The sequence below is a fragment of the Zingiber officinale genome, chromosome 7B (genome assembly GCF_018446385.1).
Source record: "Zingiber officinale cultivar Zhangliang chromosome 7B, Zo_v1.1, whole genome shotgun sequence".
NCBI classification, from domain to species: Eukaryota; Viridiplantae; Streptophyta; class Magnoliopsida; order Zingiberales; family Zingiberaceae; genus Zingiber; species Zingiber officinale.
The window spans coordinates 116,765,187-116,783,983 of NC_055999.1; the positions used below are offsets into that span (position 1 = coordinate 116,765,187).

The 18,797-nt window shown below is 40.3% G+C and overlaps 1 protein-coding gene and 1 long non-coding RNA gene across 2 annotated transcripts; one reads left to right on the plus strand and one right to left on the minus strand.

Moving 5' to 3' along the window:
* Positions 1 to 2,881: 2,881 nt before the first annotated feature.
* Positions 2,882 to 15,771, minus strand: LOC122007097 (acidic endochitinase-like). Its single transcript, XM_042562868.1, has 3 exons — positions 15,291 to 15,771; positions 10,804 to 10,819; positions 2,882 to 3,286 (listed from the first exon to the last, which is right to left on the minus strand). The coding sequence occupies exons 1-3, from the start codon at positions 15,764 to 15,766 to the stop codon at positions 2,882 to 2,884; spliced, it is 897 nt and encodes a 298-aa protein (XP_042418802.1). The 5' UTR covers positions 15,767 to 15,771.
* On the plus strand, positions 11,938 to 12,452 carry LOC122007098. Its single transcript, XR_006118843.1, has 3 exons — positions 11,938 to 12,034; positions 12,122 to 12,279; positions 12,358 to 12,452. It is a non-coding gene; the product is annotated as an uncharacterized LOC122007098 (long non-coding RNA).
* Positions 15,772 to 18,797: the final 3,026 nt, after the last annotated feature.

The following is an 18,797-nucleotide window of genomic DNA, read 5'->3' on the forward strand; positions in this document are numbered from 1 at the left end:
TAATCATGATGAGCTGATATGGCCAAGAGTATCTGAATGAATTTAAGTATAACCACAAGTGAGAAAGTTTTGTCATAGTCAATGTCTTGCCTTTGACAATAGTCTTTCTCCACCAACCTTGCCTCGTAAGTAATAATATTACCATCCATGTCGGTTTTCTTCTTGAAAACTCATTTGCACCCTATAAGCGTAATGCCTTCAGGTGGGTCCATCAAATTCCAAACTTGGTTTTCATACATGCAATCTATTTCTGACTTCATGGTTATAAGCTACTTGTCCTTTTCTGAACTATTTAGAGCCTTTTCGTAATCAATAGGTTTCTCATCCTCAATGAGTAACACATCATTCGATTATCTTACAAGAGATCTGTATCTCTCAGGAATATTGCGTGCCCTATTTGATCTACGAGGAGATTGTGTCATAATCATATAGAAAAAAATCGTTTACGTTTGCGGACCTCAATTCTCACCGTTCGTTGGCTAGCACTTCAAGGGTGTGCAATGATGAATCTCTATCTTCATCTAATCGTGGGAATTTTCTTTAATTAGTAAAGGCTTTTGCAAAAATAAGTACAGAAATTGATGAAGTTGTACTTGAGAATGCTCCAAAAAATGCTCAATATATCGCTCCAGAAATTCAGAAAGAGATTTTACATATTATGGCTAATAGAGTACGAAAGATGGTTCGTGAAGAAGTTAGTGATAAATGTTTCTGTATTCTTGTGGATGAAGCACGAGATATATCTAAATGAGAGCAAATTAAATGGCCATTATCTTGAGGTTTGTGAATAATTATGGGGGTTTGACAGAAAGATTTTTTGTCATCAAAAGTGTTAGCGATACTACCTCATTGAACCTAAAAAAAGAAATATCAAATGTTCTTGTTCATCATGACCTACAAGTTAAGAAAATCAGAGGCCAAGGATATGATGATGCTAGCAATATGTGTGGCGCATGGAATGGACTTCAAGCATTATTTCTCAAAGATTGTCCCTATGCATACTATGCCCATTGCTTTGCCCATCGATCACAACTCACATTAGGTTCTGCAGCCAAGGATGTCAGTGTTACTTGAGAATTCTTTTCTCATTTGGATAATATAGTAAATATTGTTACTTCTTCTACTAAACGGATTGCTAAGTTACATACTGCACAGAGAATTGAAATCGAGCATATGTTGGCAATTGGAAAACGTGATTTGGAAGTGGGGCTAATCAGATTGGTAATTTGCAGCAAGCGGGAGCTACTCGTTAGAGTTCTCGCTATGACTTAGTAAAAAGATTGATAGGTATGTGCTGCAACTTGCAAAGTTTTTGAAGTTCTTAATGACCATTCTCCAAATGGAAGAGCTAAGGCTGAAGTTCGGGAGATTTATAAAAACATGGCAAGCTTTGAATTTGTGTTCATTTTGCATTTAATGCATAAAATTATGAGAACAACATATACTTTTTTGTCAAATTCTTCAAATAAAATCTCAAGATATTTTGTTTGTTGTTACATTTGTCTCTACTACCAAAACTATCCTCCAAGAACTTAGAGAATGCAGGTGGGAAGAATTTCTTCATGAAGTGAAAGTTTTTTGTACAAGAAATGAAATTAATGTGTCTGACCTTGATTGTCTATATAAGATTGGTCGTTCCCGTCAGCAAACTACAGTTGAACATTATTACCACTTTGATGTTTCTAATGCAGCAATAGATTTCATCTTGATGGAGTTAAATACTCGATGTAATTAGTCATCAGTGGAACTTCTTTCTCTTAGTACCGCTTTAGATCCTAAAAATTTGTTTGAAGCAATTAACACTGATGATATTTGCAAGCTTGCAATGAAGTTTGATCCTGAAGATTTCACAAATCAAGACATCATTGCTTTGAAGTATGAATTGGTACATTATAAACTTGATGTGATACAAAATTTGAAGGCTTCTACACTTGTTGAGTTATGTCAGCAATTGACTGAGAGTGGATGGTCAAAGGTTTATGTTATGTTAACTAGATTGATTCATCTAGTTTTGACGTTACCTGTTTCTACTGCTACTACTGAGCGAGCCTTTTCAGCAATGAAGAATGTGAAGACAGCACTTCGCAATAAAATGGAGGATGAATTTCTTAAAGATTGTTTAACACTTTATATTGAACGAGATTTAGCTAAGGATATAGATGTAGATTATATTATAGATGAATTTTATGTTTCAAAATCTCGTAGAGCACAACTTTGTTGAATAGAATAATGTAATGACTTCTTTTTTTGTCTTACATCTATTTTTTATAATAATATATAATTTATTACATTAATTTCAAGCCCCCCCCCCCACTCGAATTCTTGAATCCGTCCCTGTAGATATGTACTTAGACACGATCAATAAATGATTGAATTAGCTAGACGATATGAAACTATAAAAAAATATGCACATCAAATGAGATTTTTTTTAAAAAAAAATACTTACTCAATAATAATATAAAAAATAGGATTTATTTAAATATAAAGATATAGTATAAAGGATCCATATAATTGATCTAGAATAGCGAGATAATAATTAATTGATATTGTAGGATCTTCACTTATGTTATCATATATCAATCATTTATTATCTCCATAAGATATTCAGTTGATTATAATGTGATAAATTTATTATAATAGAATAAGAGATCAATTTTTGATGGCGCATGTTCTTGGAAAAAAAATATTTAATTATAAATTAATTCGGGAAAAAACCCTTATCTCCTTTAGTCAATTTAATATTTAATTATAAATTAATTCTGTGATTTACTGGTGAGGAACGTCGGAGTCTGTAATAGCCTTTATTTAAACTTAATTTAATACCAGTCACTCGCTTTATTTATTCTTCTCTCACAATCAATGAGTTTGGTTTATCGATCTGTTAGACGCTGCCGTTGACGGCGATGCTGTATCCACTGAGACGGTCCGAGAACCTATTCCACAGCATGATGCCGCCGTAGTTGGACGCTTGCTTGATCACCGGTAGCACATTCGACTTGAGGTTGTCCGGAGGGATGTAGCCGCTCCCGGCAGAATCCCTCGACGCGGGCAGCCCCAGGAACACCGTCGACGACTGCAAGCTGGAAGTCCACGTGCTCCACGCTCTGGCGACCCCGCTGACCCCCGAGCTGTAGTCGCAGCTCGGGTTATTGTAGAATTGCACCCACACGTAGTCAAAGGTCACGGCCCGCAGCGCGGGCCCCAGCAGCTGGTCAGGGAACGGGCACTGCGGCGCCGCCGACAGGTACACTTTGGTGCCCGCCTGCTTGCCCAGGTCGACGAGCGACTGCGCCAGCTCCCCGTAGTTGTTGGTTCAGAATCTATGAGCAGCACCCCGACAATACACAAAAAAACAATAAAGAAGATAAAAACAAAACAAAAAGAAACGTAGTAGCTTGGGAAAAATTAATCTTGCCGTGCTGCTGTTTCCATTCACATTTGTGTTGTATATATACACCACAAGTGATAAGTGTTAGGACCAAAAGTAGCTAGAGGGGGGAGAATAGCTCGTCGCGTGCTCGTTGCTCGGTGTTGCTTGTTTCTTCAAGAATGCGCAGCGGAAAATACATAAACAAACACAAACACGCTAACACTAGGAGTTTACTTGGTATCCACCTCCAACGGAGATGACTAATCCAAGGATCCACACCACGCACGCACCCTCCACTATGAAAACACTCCTTTTCGGTAACTACCGAGGGCGGAGAAGCCCTACAAGACTCTCAGTACAAGAAGAAGAAAGGGTAGTAAAGAATAAGCAAAAGCTTACAAGAAATGCAGTAAAAACCCTAGCTTCTTCTTCTTCTCGTTGCAACTCGCCTCTTGACTTGGATGAACCTCCAAGAACCTTCAAGAACTGGCGGTGAGGAGCTTAGAGAGTGCTGGGGAGGAGCTGTGATGAATCTGGAATGAATCGGTGAAGTTCTGCTGAAGAAATCGCACGCCAACAGCTATAAACGACGCCAACGGTCGAATCCCAATCGATTGGATTGCTCCCAATCGATTGGGGAGGCTTTGGATCGATCCACGGATCGATCCAGAGCGCCTCTGTGCTCTGGAAAATCTTCTGGATCGATCCACGGATCGATCCAGAGCGCCTCTGTGCTCTGGAAAATCTTCTGGATCGATCCACGGATCGATCCAGCACTTATCGCGCGAAGCAGCAGCGTCCCAATCGATCCACTGATCGATTGGGACCTCTGGATCGATCCACGGATCGATCCAGAGAGGTTCTGTTCGTGGGGACTCACCGGATCGATCGGTGGATCGATCCAGATCTTCTGGATCGATCCAGATCTTCTGGATCGATCCACTGATCGATCCAAACCTGCTGGATCAATCCACGGATCAATCCAAACCTTGGTTTTTGCCCAAAACCAAGCCCAAAGCCCCTTAAACCAACATCTAGTCAACCATGACTTGTTGGTACATAAGACCTAGCATCCGGTCACCCTTGGCCAGCTAGGACTCTCTCACCAAGTGTCTGGTCAATCCCTTTTACCAACTTGAACTTTTCTCTTCTTGCCAAGTATCCGGTCACTCCCTAAGACCTACTTGGACTTTTCTTCCTCGTGCCAAGTATTCGGTCAATCCCTTTGACCTACTTGGACTCTCACCAGATGTCTGGTCAACCTTGATCCATCTGGATTTCTCTTGCCTGGCTTCACTCACCAGGACTTTCCCAATTGCCTAGATTCACTCACTAGGTCTTTCACCTGGCTAAATTCACCAGGATTTTCCTCCTGCCTAACATCCCAGTTAGGACTTCCCAGTCAAGTATCCGGTCATCCTTGACCTACTTGACTCTTCTTCAATCAATATCTTATTGTCAAACATCTAAACCCAAACCAAGACTCAGCTTGGTCAACCAGGTCAACCTTGACCTGAGGGACGTTGCACCAACAATCTCCCCCTTTTTGATGTTTGACAATACCACAATAACACTTACAATGCCACATGTAAGTTAGGCTAATCCCATAGCCTCATTCTTCATGCCACTAGGTAATGAAAGCATAAGTTAAGCTTTTCATTCTCCCCCTAAGAGGGAAAACTCCTTCTTAGATAATGAATGTCTAACTTACTCCCTTTCACACGTCCTTTCATTCTCCCCCTATTGGCACACATCAACCTATGCCCCCTCTTTGGGCACACTTCAACAAATCCATTTGTTGAAAACTCTCCCCCTGAAAAGTTGCTCATCATTGGTTACAACTTCACTCGTTGAACCAACATGATAATGAAGGTCTCATACCCTTCATTTATCCTTAACTTCTTCCTCAATGTAGACAAATACCCAACCTTGAGCATTTTCTAACATCTTGAGTTCCCACTTGAAATAATGAGGATATCCACTCCCCATTTCAAGTTCAAAAGCTCGTCCATGAGCATTTTCTTTAAAGAAGGTTAACCACCTTCCAAGGTTCATGAAAAATAATTTTCATGCCTTTAAAGAGTCCCTCCCCCTAAAGACATGGTGGTAACTTCTGTCATTGCACCAACAATGACTTGGAATCCCTAAACCTTTAGGAAACCCAGATTTAGAAGTTTTGAGGTTCAAATGTTCAAAATTTGAAACAAACCTCAACCTAAACTTCAATGAAGTCTTCCTTAACCATTCCATCCTTGTTTTCAACACGACAACACCCTTTTATGTATACAAATGTATTTTAAGGGTTTGGAATGGTTACATAGACTAACCATGGTTCAAAGATGCTGAAGTCGGCATTCCCAGCCAAAATCAGCAACTTGGATCGATTGAGTTGGGATCCAATCGATTGAACCAACCGAATCGATCCACCGATCGATTCGGATGTGTGGATCGATCCATCGATCGATCCAGCGAGCTTCTGCTCGCGAGATTTATCCTTCGAATCGATCCACGGATCGATTCAGAACCCAATCGATCCATGGATCGATCGAGTTCGATAGTTGCTGAAATTCCATTTCACTCAACTGAAACCCTAGAAAATTCTACAAAATCCAAAAATCATGAAATTTCGTGTAGACATTATTTAGGCATACTTAATCATGGAAAAATAGCTTTCTATGAAAATACTTTATATTTTCAAAGATTGACACAAACTTGAAAACTTGCAAAAACTTTAGCGTTTTCTTCAAGTTTGTGTCTAACTATTCAATGGTGATTACTATCAAAAGATAGCCTTCACCAAAGTTTTCCAAAAACATTTAAAAATATTTTCAAAACCAATATCCCATCATGTTCCTTGGGCATAATGCACATGACTTGTACATTAGCTTTCCCAATGATGGGAAAACACATAACTATGTGTTTTGATGAACTTAAAACTCAAAAGAATGCACTAAATCAACATCTTGAGTTTTGTTCATCATCCTAACATCTCACTTGTATCTAATGTGCACTGAAACACATACAAGTCATCTTATAGGTCTTTGTGAGATGTAAGATTTTGGTTTTGCCCTATTCTAGGGATCATGCATATCTATCTAGGCATTTTGAGAGGTAGACATCCACAAAGGATGTTACTTGTTGATTTACTTGTTAAACAAATGTCACTTGTTTATTCCACTTGTTGTAAACAAATGCCACTTGTTTAACTAATGCCATATGTCCTTAATTTTTAAGGAAATAAACATAATGCATGATAATGTTATGGCATACATCAAAATAAAATAGCTTTAAAAAGAAAGATTCCTATAACTACATGATGTATGTATGACATGACATGGTATTTTTGTATTTTTCATGATAAGTCATGAATGCAAAATACAAATAAGATAAAATATGATGTCATGGCATATTATGAGCAAACAATCATGGCAAGGTTTAGTATAAATAAAATATACCTAGATTACCTATCTAAGTATCGTTAATCTTAGCTAATCCTAAAACTTAAACCCTAGATTGCCCAAAGTGCTTCAAGAGAGTGCCAAAACCTAAATGGGCATTTCTAATTCTCTTGATTAATTTATGCCAATTGAAATTAAGCTTATCCTCAAATGTTGGCATATTCCATTTTTCCTCAAGAGTAATCACATAAATCAAGGCCCGGAGTGCCTTAAAATTTATAAGAGAATACCAAAAATCCCAACTTGGTATTTCTCTAGGTTTTCCCAATTTATGCCTTTTTAAGATAAAATCAATTTTCCACCATTAGGCACATTTTACTCTTTCAAGGAGTAAATAATAATTCCATTTCATTTTCAAAGGTTAACAAAAACCTTGAAAATGCTCCTTGAGTGTCAATTTCCTCAAAGTTGGGTTAACTACCCTTCTAATCGGAGTTGACACTCTCGAACCCATCTATGGGGTAGAGAAGATGCTCCTAGGAACCCAACACCTATTGGTGCTCCTTGGATGCTCTAGGTACTCACTAGGGATAACTTCCCTAGATACCTTCCTAGTAACCTTGTTGAGCTTCTTAGAAGCCTTGGTCACATTTTCTAGGTCAACTCTAGGGATAGCCTCTCTTGTGACCTTGTTAGTGACTTTCTTAGACTTCTTAGAAGTCTTAGTCACTTTGGTTGCAAAGATACTTCTAGGGATATCTTCCCTTATATCTTGGACTTGACCTCTAGACTTAGGGTTTGTTCCATAGCTATATGGAACCCTATGATAACTAGGCACATCCTTTTTAGCTTTGGGTTTGTATCCCAAACCTCTATGACCATTGGATGACCTTTGTGCTCCTAGACCTAGGCTATGCTCATTTTGGCCTAATAAGATATTTTCCATCCTTCTTAGGGTCTTTTCCATTTTATCAAGTCTTGACCTCAAGACTTGATTTTCCATCACTAAGTCCTTAGTTTTTGGTTTTCCATTAAGTCCATGAGCATTTTTGTTTCTAGGCTTGTAGCTACAATCCTTAGAGTTCTTGCCTAGACTTTTACCTACATTCCTAGCCTCAGGTGTAGTAGTTTTGGCATGTAGGGCCACATGCTTTTCCTTAAAGCCCTCATGCTTCCTATTCTTATGGTAAATCGCATTAAAATGATAAAAATTAGAACTATCATGCTTTTTACCATAATGTAAAGGAGTAGGCTCAATAAATGTTACTTTCTTCTTTACCTTGGAGGCTCCCCCTTGACTAATACCTCCTTGAGCCTTGACCATCTTCTTCCCCTTGAGGTATTGACTCCGGTAATGCCCCTTTTGATTGCAAGAGAAGCATATGATATGCTCCTTGCTCTTCTTTGTTCCGGGAATGGTCTCCTCGGGCTTCTCCTTGCCCTTCTTCTTGGCCAAGTTGGGACACTTGCTCTTGTAGTGCCCACTTTCCCTACACTCAAAACATATTATATGATTTTTATTTTTAATTGAAACATTTATACCTTCTTGTGTAGGGATGGCACTTGCTCCTCCATTTGCTATTTCTTGAATTTCGGAGGTGGCACCATCTTCTTCTTCTTCACTTGACCCGAATGTAGAAGCTTCTCCTTCTTCTTGATCCGGAGTCACCAAGGATTGCTCCCCCTCAATCCTAGAGGTGGAGGCTTCATCATCTTGAACATGAAACAAGGAGTATGCTCCCTCCTTGTTCCCTTCGTTGCATTCCCTTGAGGATGAAGCTTCTTGGATTTCCTCTTCTTCGGAGGTTGAGCATCTCTCAACCTCGGAGTCCTCATCTTGGTCTTGCTCCAAAGAGTCACCCTCTCTGGATTCTTCATGATCTTGTACAGTGGAGGGGATCTCTTTATGAAGCTTGGCCAATTTGCTCCATAGCTCCTTTGCATCTTCAAACTCTCCAATTTTGCAAAGGATGGTGCTTGGCAATAAATTGACCAAAAGCTTGGTCACTTTGTCATTTGCCTCGCACCTTTGGACTTGCTCCGGGCTCCATTTGCTTTTCTTTAGAACTTTGCCCTTTGAATTTCTTGGAGCCTTGAAGCCTTCCATTAGAGCAAACCATTGCTCTATCTCTATCATAAGAAAATTTTCGATTCTTGATTTCCAAGAATCGAAACTCGTAGAAGTGTATGGTGGAGCCACCCTTGTGTCAAATCCAAGCCCATCTTGGAATTGCATCTTGAAGTTGAGCTTGATAAAGTCTTGAACTTGAAGAATTTGCTCCAACTTCTTCACCCTCTAGCTTTTCTTGATATGCTTGACCCTTCCGGCGATGATTCCGGTGAAGAGCGGCCTCGCTCTGATACCACTTGTTAGGACCAAAAGTAGCTAGAGGGGGGGTGAATAGCTCGTCGCGTGCTCGTTGCTCGGTGTTGCTTGTTTCTTCAAGAATGCGCAGCGGAAAATACATAAACAAACACAAATACGCTAACACTAGGAGTTTACTTGGTATCCACCTTCAACGGAGATGACTAATCCAAGGATCCACACCACGCACGCACCCTCCACTATGAAAACACTCCTTTTCGGTAACTACCGAGGGCGGAGAAGCCCTACAAGACTCTCAGTACAAGAAGAAGAAAGGGTAGTAAAGAATAAGCAAAAGCTTACAAGAAATGCAGTAAAAACCCTAGCTTCTTCTTCTTCTCGTTGCAACTCGCCTCTTGACTTGGATGAACCTCCAAGAACCTTCAAGAACTGGCGGTGAGGAGCTTAGAGAGTGCTGGGGAGGAGCTGTGTTGAATCTGGAATGAATCGGTGAAGTTCTGCTGAAGAAATCGCACGCCAACAGCTATAAACGACGCCAACGGTCGAACCCCAATCGATTGGATTGCTCCCAATCGATTGGGGAGGCTTTGGATCGATCCACGGATCGATCCAAAGCGCCTCTGTGCTCTGGAAAAACTTCTGGATCGATCCACGGATCGATCCAAAGACCTTAGCAGCGGCGTCCCAATCGATCCACTGATCGATTGGGACCTCTGGATCGATCCACGGATCGATCCAGAGAGGTTCTGTTCGTGGGGACTCACCGGATCGATCGGTGGATCGATCCAGATCTTCTGGATCGATCCACTGATCGATCCAAACCTGCTGGATCAATCCACGGATCAATCCAAACCTGCTGGATCAATCCACGGATCAATCCAAACCTGCTGGATCAATCCACGGATCAATCCAAACCTGCTGGATCAATCCACGGATCAATCCAAACCTTGGTTTTTGCCCAAAACCAAGCCCAAAGCCCCTTAAACCAACATCTAGTCAACCATGACTTGTTGGTACATAAGACCTAGCATCCGGTCACCCTTGGCCAGCTAGGACTCTCTCACCAAGTGTCTGGTCAATCCCTTTGACCAACTTGAACTTTTCTCTTCTTGCCAAGTATCCGGTCACTCCCTAAGACCTACTTGGACTTTTCTTCCTCGTGCCAAGTATCCGGTCAATCCCTTTGACCTACTTGGACTCTCACCAGATGTCTGGTCAACCTTGACCCATCTGAATTTCTCTTGCCTGGCTTCACTCACCAGGACTTTCCCAATTGCCTAGATTCACTCACTAGGTCTTTCACCTGGCTTCACTCACCAGGATTTTCCTCCTGCCTAACATCCCAGTTAGGACTTCCCAGTCAAGTATCCGGTCATCCTTGACCTACTTGACTCTTCTTCAATCAATATCTTATTGTCAAACATCTAAACCCAAACCAAGACTCAGCTTGGTCAACCAGGTCAACCTTGACCTGAGGGATGTTGCACCAACAATAAGATCTTACATCACTTAAACCATAGAAATAATGCCACGTAAGCTATAAAATAGGAAAGGCTAAGTTATCAAAAATATTAAACGAAACGTTATAACTAAAACTTATCATGTCCGATTTATTTGAATTTATCCGGATTATTTGCTCACATTACTCTCCCTAATCCGGACATGATTGTAGATCACGGATGCCGAGTAGTTGTCGCATGGCAGCTAACTTCACTCCTGGCAATGCTTTAGTTAACGCATCGGCTCGCTGTTCTCCGGTATTAACGAACTCCACCACAATCTATCCCTTCTCAATGCATTCTCTGATAAAATGAAACCTTGTATCTATATGCTTGCTTCGACCATGGAATACCGGATTCTTCATGAGAGCTATGGCAGATCTGTTGTCAACAAACAAAGTCACCGGTTTTGGCTCTTCACCGGTTAATTCACTGACAAGGCTTCTTAACCACAAAGCTTGACAGGCTGCAGTTGTGGCTGCCATGAATTCTGCCTCACAAGATGAAAGCGCCACTGTCTTCTGCTTCTGTGAGTTCCAGGACACCAGACTTTCATTAAAATAGAAAGCCATTCCACTTGTGCTTTTCCTCCCGTCGAGATCGCCGGCTAAATCGCTGTCCGAGTAGCCGAATATACTAATTTCCTGGGGTCCCTTTGTGTAAGCAAGTCCAAAATAGATTGTACCTTTCAAATACCTGAGGATCTGTTTGACCACCTTATGATGCATGCTTGTAGGCTTTTCCATGTATCTGCTCGCCATGCCGACATAATATGATAGGTCTGGCCGTGTGTGTAACAGATATCTTAGACAGCCAATGACGCGCCTGTACTCCGTGGCATCAATTGGAGTCTCTTCCAGGTCTTTATGCAGTTGTGTCTTGGGTTCCATCGGCTGCTTTGTGGCATTACAGTCTGCCATCTGGAATTGAGATAGAATTTTCTTAGCATAGGCTGATTGTCTAAGTAAAATTCGGCTCTTCTGTTGTTCCACTTCAATTCCTAAGTAGTAGGAGAGAAGACCCAAATCACTCATCTCAAATTCTGTCATCATTTGTTATTTGAACTTGTTTATTCCTTCTGTGCTCCTTCCTGTCACGATGAGATCGTCAACATACACTCCAACAAGTATACTAGCTTCTCTTTTACCTCTTGTATATACTGCATGTTCTTGATTGCATTTTTTGAAGCCGAGCTCTTTCAGACTCCTGTTCAGCCGCATGTTCCAAGCTCGTGGAGCATGCCGCAGTCCATAGAGGACCTTGGATAACCTGTACACCTTGTGTTTCTGATTTTGTATTTCAAACCCTTCTGGTTGAGTGACATATATTTCTTCCAGCTCTCCGTTCAGAAATGCCGACTTCACGTCTAGATGGTGTACCTCCCAGCCTTGATTTGCTGCAAGTGCAAGAATGACTCGAATAGTATCAAGTCTAGCGACAGGTGCGAATACCTCTTCAAAGTCGATGCCTTGTTTTTGCACATAGCCTTTAGCAAGTAATCTTGCTTTATGCTTGACCACTTTTCCAGCTGAATCTTTCTTCAGTTTGAACACCCATTTTAGGCCGATAGGTTTGTGGCCTAATGGGAGCTCAGTTAGGGTCCAGGTCTTGTTCATCTCAATAGTCTTCAGTTCTTCCTCCATTGCTTCGTACCAGCAAGCCTCGGTTGCAGCTTCTTGGTAACAGGTCGGCTCTTCTGACATCATCAGCATTACCTCATTCTCCTCTTCATCAATACAAATTATTTCCTCAGTGTTGGCATAGATATCGGCAATGGACCTATAACGGACTGGCCCTTCATGAGACTCGGGTGAGGTAGTTGCTTGGGTGCTCGATGATGGTGTAGACGGACTTGATGCTCTTGTTGAAGATGGGGTAGCTAGACTTGATGATGGTGTGACATCTTCCGCCGCTGCCTCAATGTCTGTAGTAACAATCACCTCGTCGGTGTTGAATGCATTCACCACCACAAACTCAGGTAAGTCTTCTTTATCAGCACATGCGTTCCATGTCCATTCACTATTTTCTTGAAATATTACATCTTTACTTACTTGTAGTTTGTTATGCCTTTGATCAAATAGACGATGAGCTTTGCAGCCTTCTTCGACTCCTAAGTATACCAGAGGTGAGCTTCTGTCGTCAAGTTTCTTAAGGTGAGGGGTTGTGTTTTTTGCATAGGCAATACAACCAAACACCTTCAAGTGGGCAAGATGTGGCTTTCTCCCCATCCAAGCTTCAAATGGAGTACGTTCTCCTAGCGCTTTAGTTGGGAGACGGTTTAGCAGATAGACAGCATGCCTAACCGCCTCTCCCCAGAACCTTGCCGGCATATGTGTACCCTTGAGGAGAGATCTTGCCATAGCCATCACTGTGCGGTTACGACGCTCCACAACGCCATTCTGTTGGGGTGTGTAGGGAGCCGAAAGGTGCCTCTCAATTCCTTCATTTTCACAGAATCGAGTGAACTCCGTGGATAGAAACTCACCGCCACGGTCTGTCCGAAGTGTCTTGATCTTGTACTCAGTTGTGTTCTCCGTCACGGACTTGAACTTCTTGAATGCTTGGAATGCATCTTTCTTTGCTGTCAAGACAAATACCCACATCCACCTTGTGCAATCATCAACAATCAAAAAGAAATACTTGTTACCAGCAAGTGTACTTGGTGAAATTGGCCCACAGATATCAGCATGGAGAAGTTCCAACGGCTTCGTCGCTCTAAAGTTTGCTTGGTGCGGGAATGACGATCTTGCATGTTTGGAGATCACACACACCTCGCAAAGCTTGTTCGTCTGGGGCAATAGTGGCACACCAACCGCCAATTTCTTCTCCCCCAATAGCTTCAAGTCATGAAAGTTTACATGTCCGAGCCTTGCATGCCATAACCAGGTGGGGTCTTCTAGACTTGCTTGGAGGCAGACTTGCTTGAATGTCTTCAAGGTTATCTTGTACAAGCGATTTTGCGTTCGCTTTACCAGCATCAAGAGCTTCCCGCTCCTATCAATGACCTTCATGGTATCTCCTTCTATGTGCACCTTGTTCCCAGCTTCTGTCAACTGACCAAGGCTTATGATATTACTACAAAGTTTCGGAATGTAGTATACCTCATGGAGGGTCTTCTGATCGTCATTCTTGCATTCGAACACAGCCGTCCCCTTGCCCATGATCTCAATGGTTGATCCATCGCCAAACCTCACCCTCCCGGTGATAGTTTCATCTAGTTCTTGAAACTTCTCGCGATGTCCAGTCATGTGATTGCTGGCACCATTGTCAAGGTACCAAACGTCTTTGTCTTCACCTTTCTTGACGCCCCGGTACACCTCCGGTAGCAACCTTTCTTCACTGAGCAGAATGGTATCCTGCCGCTGAGATTCTTCGTGGAACATGGTCATCATTAGTGCTGGCTCTTCATCGGTGGCGCAAGTGAGGTGAGCCTCATCTCCACGACGCTTGTTGTAGCATTCAGACGCATAATGCCCCATTTTCTCACAATTGAAGCATTTTATGTGTCTCTTGTCACGAATGCCACTGTTGTTGCCGCTAGTGCCTCCTGCACTATCTTGGCGCTGTGTACCACGACCACGACCGCGCCCTTGCCCACATCCACACCATTTGCCACGACTGGGGCTGCTGAACCCACGCCCCTTTCCTCCTGACGAGGTGTCCACGTTGCTCCCCTTCTGTCGCATTTGCCATTTGGCATGAGTTAATAGGAGCTCTCCTTCAGTGCCGTTGGTGTTGCTGCGTAATCGAAGCGTTCGTTCCTCGTACGCCTTCAGTCGCCCTATAGCCTCCTCAAATGGTATAGACTCAAGGTTGTAGAACTGCTCAATGCCGGCAACAATAGGGAAGAATTTATCAGGGACAGAATCGAGCAATTTTTTTACCAACGAGGAATCTTCAAGTGTGGCTCCAAGGGTGGAGAATTTGCTGCTTAGGGCGCTGAGTTTGCCAGCAAACTCATCAATCGTCTCGGTCTCTTTAATCCGGAGGGCGTCAAACTCACTCTTCAATGTTTGTACACGTGCCTTCTTTACCCGATCACTACCAAGGTACCTCATCTTGAGGCTGTCCCAGACTTCCTTCGCCGTCTTCTTTGTTGCGATCTGGAGAAGGATGTCTTCGGGGACACACTGCAGGATGTATGCACGTGCCTTTTTATCCTTCTTTGCATCCACCTGGGCTCCTTCCGCTGGCTCCACCGCCTCCCAGACTCCCTGGGCATCAAGAATCGTCTCTGTCTTGATTGCCCACACAGTGTAATTGTGTGGGCTTAGCATCGGATAGGGAAATGACACTCCGCCGTTCTCCTTTGCAACAACTTGTGGGATGCCAGACATTTTTGTGGAATTGTAGATTCTTGGGTGTCTTATACTACCAAGGCTCTGATACCAATTGTTGGTTCAGAATCTATGAGCAGCACCCCGACAATACACATAAAAACAATAAAGAAGATAAAAACAAAACAAAAAGAAACGTAGTAGCTTGGGAAAAATTAATCTTGCCGTGCTGCTGTTTCCATTCACATTTGTGTTGTATATATACACCACAAGTGATAAGATCTTACATCACTTAAACCATAGAAATAATGCCACGTAAGCTATAAAATAGGAAAGGCTAAGTTATCAAAAATATTAAACGAAACGTTATAACTAAAACTTATCATGTCCGATTTATTTGAATTTATCCGGATTATTTGCTCACAGTAGTGGTTCGGCGAGCCATGCTCGATGTCGAAGTCGATGCCGTCGAGCACCGCGTCACCCAGCGGCCGGTAGCTCGACGACCCGCCGAGGTAGTGGTCCCACAGGTACCTCGCTACGGTCTTCGCGTCGTCTGAGGAGGAGAGCGAGTAGCTTTCGATGGCTCCGCCGAGCGACAACAGCACCTTGATACCTTTGGACCGGCACTGGCGGATCTCGGAGCTGAGACCTCTGCAAGTGCCGGAAGGAGGGTCGCAGTGGCCGGCGAGGTTGAGGACGGGGGTTTGGCCATTGCCGAAGGTGGTCAGGAAGGCGAGAATGACGTATCCATAGAGATCGGTGTTGCATGCCTTCGCCAAGGTGCCCTCGTTGCCATTCTGGCCCCAGTAGACGGCGATCTTGCCGGCGTTGGAGAAGGAGGCGAGAGGAGGAAGAAGGAGGGCAATGAGAAGGAGATGAGAGGAAGAAGCCATGGAGAATTTGGACCATACTAACGTTCTGTTTATTCTAAAGTATGGATAAGGAAAGGAAAGGAAAATAATATGGTGGAAAATTATTTTAGGAGGAAGGGAAGAAAAAGGGTAAAGAAGTTTTTGTTTTGCATATTTATTTGTTTTGATAGAGGACGTAATTTTATAAAAAAAATGAATATATATATAAATATCATTTTTTTTACATTTGATGTAATTTTGTAAATTAAAAATGATATATAAGTCATTATTTTTTTATATGATGTCATTTTATGAATACAAAAAAATATATGCAAAAGAAAAAATATATGCATCAATTTTTTTCCCATGTATTATTTTCCATCCAATTTTGAAATAATCAATTTTAATTTTAAAATATGGATTACTTTTCTCTTCTATCTAAAAATTTTAATAAAATAAATAATAATAAAAAATTACTATAAAAATATTCCTTTAATTTTACTTTTCACTCTTCCCTATAAACAGAGCATAAATTGACGGCTTGCTTAAAAGGTTGGATTATTTTCTGCATCTGTTTTTTTCCACCTCGATTCTTTGAAATGGAAATGCATTTATTTATTTTTATCCGTAAATCAATTGCTCGTTGGCAATAGTGCGTTTAATTATTGCTCTTGATTATTTGATTACGATTTAACAACCACTGGTCCACCGCTATTAATCAATGCATTGCTATTCCCAAATTAATTAGTTTACTTTATATTTTTTTCATAAAATAAAAAATCGAATATTATTAGTAATGGTCGATTTTTTATTTTATATGCCTAAGTAATTTGTTACTATTATTAATTTTATTATTTTGATCATATTATTAATTATTATTTTAATTTTTGAGATATTTTTTAATATATATATATATATATAAACATTTATATTAAAAAATATCTCAAAAATAAAAATAATAACACTTAGGATGTGTTTGGTATGCGCATTTTTCATTTTCATTTTCTAAAAAATATGTGTTTTCTAAAAAATAAAAAATGACTTTATGTTATTCTTTGTTTTTTTAGAAAATGTTATCTATTTTTTTTAGAAAACATGCACGGAAAACGTAAATCAAACGTCATTTTTAGAAAATGCACATTTTTCATAAAATGAAAATGAAAAATATACATACCAAATACACCCTTAACTTCTCTTATAATTCGTCCCCAAGTTGCATATAACATCCCATTACTAACCAACTGTCCATCTTGATATGATAACAAATAATTTTAATATAGTGCATGTACATACAAGAGAGAATTATATAGTACTTACCTTCCATGTCCAACAGAAAGGGTCAGCCCATGCCGAGTGTCAGAAAGTGATCCAAGCACCTAAAAATACCACATGAATAGCACATGGGAAGGTGAACACTATGTCAAATTCACACACTAGATATATATATTAATTTATGACTCAACCTAATTCACTTATTGTATGGATGAATCATACGAATTCATTTATAATCTAAACTTATTTACCTTTAATTTTAAACATCTATTTATAACAATTGAGTTATGTCAATTTTACATAAAGTAAAATTTGCGTATCTAATTATTTATGTCCTTAACAAAAAATGTGATTTCTTTAAAAAAAAATATTAAAATAATATCCTACTAATTATTCGATATTCAAAATAATCTTCTGTGCTCCATCTAATGTAAATTTGATTAAAATTACAACATTTTTTAGCAGATTTAATTAAAGTTAAGCCAAAACTATTCTAAGGTGATTAAAACAACTTTAACTATAATTCCAAGGGCATGAGCAACGTTGATCAAAACTAAACTACTATGGAGTAATTTTGATTAAATTTGTACTATCTTAGATTAACTTTTAGGAGCCGTAAACTAAACTAAGATGATCTAAGTTTTATATTTTCAAGATTATTTTATAAGATAATCGAATTAAACCAAATAAAATTTAAAATGAATGAAAGTCATTTAAATTTGTGATGTTGAGCCATTTGTTAAGACCCCATATACTTCTCAATTTATTTCGATAGTCAGCGGGGTGGGACAATCTATCCTAAATTTGTGATGTTCAGCCGTTTGTTAAGACCCCATATGTACTTCTCGATTTATCTCGATAGTCAGTGGGGTCGACTTTGTCACCTCCACGATTAGTTGGATTATAAGAGTTGGATACATGTGTTTTCTGATTTATCTTGACGGTTGTTGAAAAACTTCCACTAGGTCGCCCTAGTTACCTCTAAATTAGTCAGATTGTAAGAACTGAATACTCGGATTAAAAAATGATGATATTTTAGAGCTATGTGGCATGCTGCGCGATGATAAAAGGTGGAATGAGCTCCCATACAATGAGGATTTTAAACTCTCACATGGCATATTAATGCTTTTGGTGTTCGAATCACTCATGATGTTGGACCATTTGCCAAGACTCACATGCCTTTTTTAGATTTATCTTAGTAGCAAGTGGAAAATTTCGATGGGCCTAAACTTATCACCATCGGGATTAGCCGATTTAAAGAGTTGAATACTTGGATAATGATGATATTTTAGCCCTTAGATAGAGTACAAGGGTAAGAGGTAAGATTGCATGTCCCATTGTGGCAAAAGGCGAATACGTTCGTCTCCAGTGTCCCCGTCAACCCATCTCAATATCAACATGGAGGAGGTAAATCATGGACGGCTACTAACCTTTGGAATAATGATTAGCACATAAAGGAGACATTTACTTCGATTTGTCGAGATTCGAACCCCATACTTCATTATGACAATACTTCATGTGCTAATTACTAGACTCATCCTAGGGTTTAATTCTCATGCAGGGTAATATTACACCACCGTGCTCGAACTAATGAGTTTGCAGGGCGACTACCACGTCACGAATTATTTTTAGATTTATCTAGTGAGCTAATCAGGGAGCTAATATGCATGATTAGATTAAAAAATATATATGATATTTTAGATATTAAATTATGAGCAAAATGCTATTTTGCTATATTTCGAAAAAAGAGGAATATTTTTTGATCATATTAATTAGGAATGATGCTCTTTTGATTTTTTGT

What these genes read in the sequence shown, in the direction of transcription:
- LOC122007097 (XM_042562868.1), bottom strand. Translation starts at nt 15,766, where the DNA reads ATGGCTTCTTCCTCTCATCTCCTTCTCATTGCCCTCCTTCTTCCTCCT.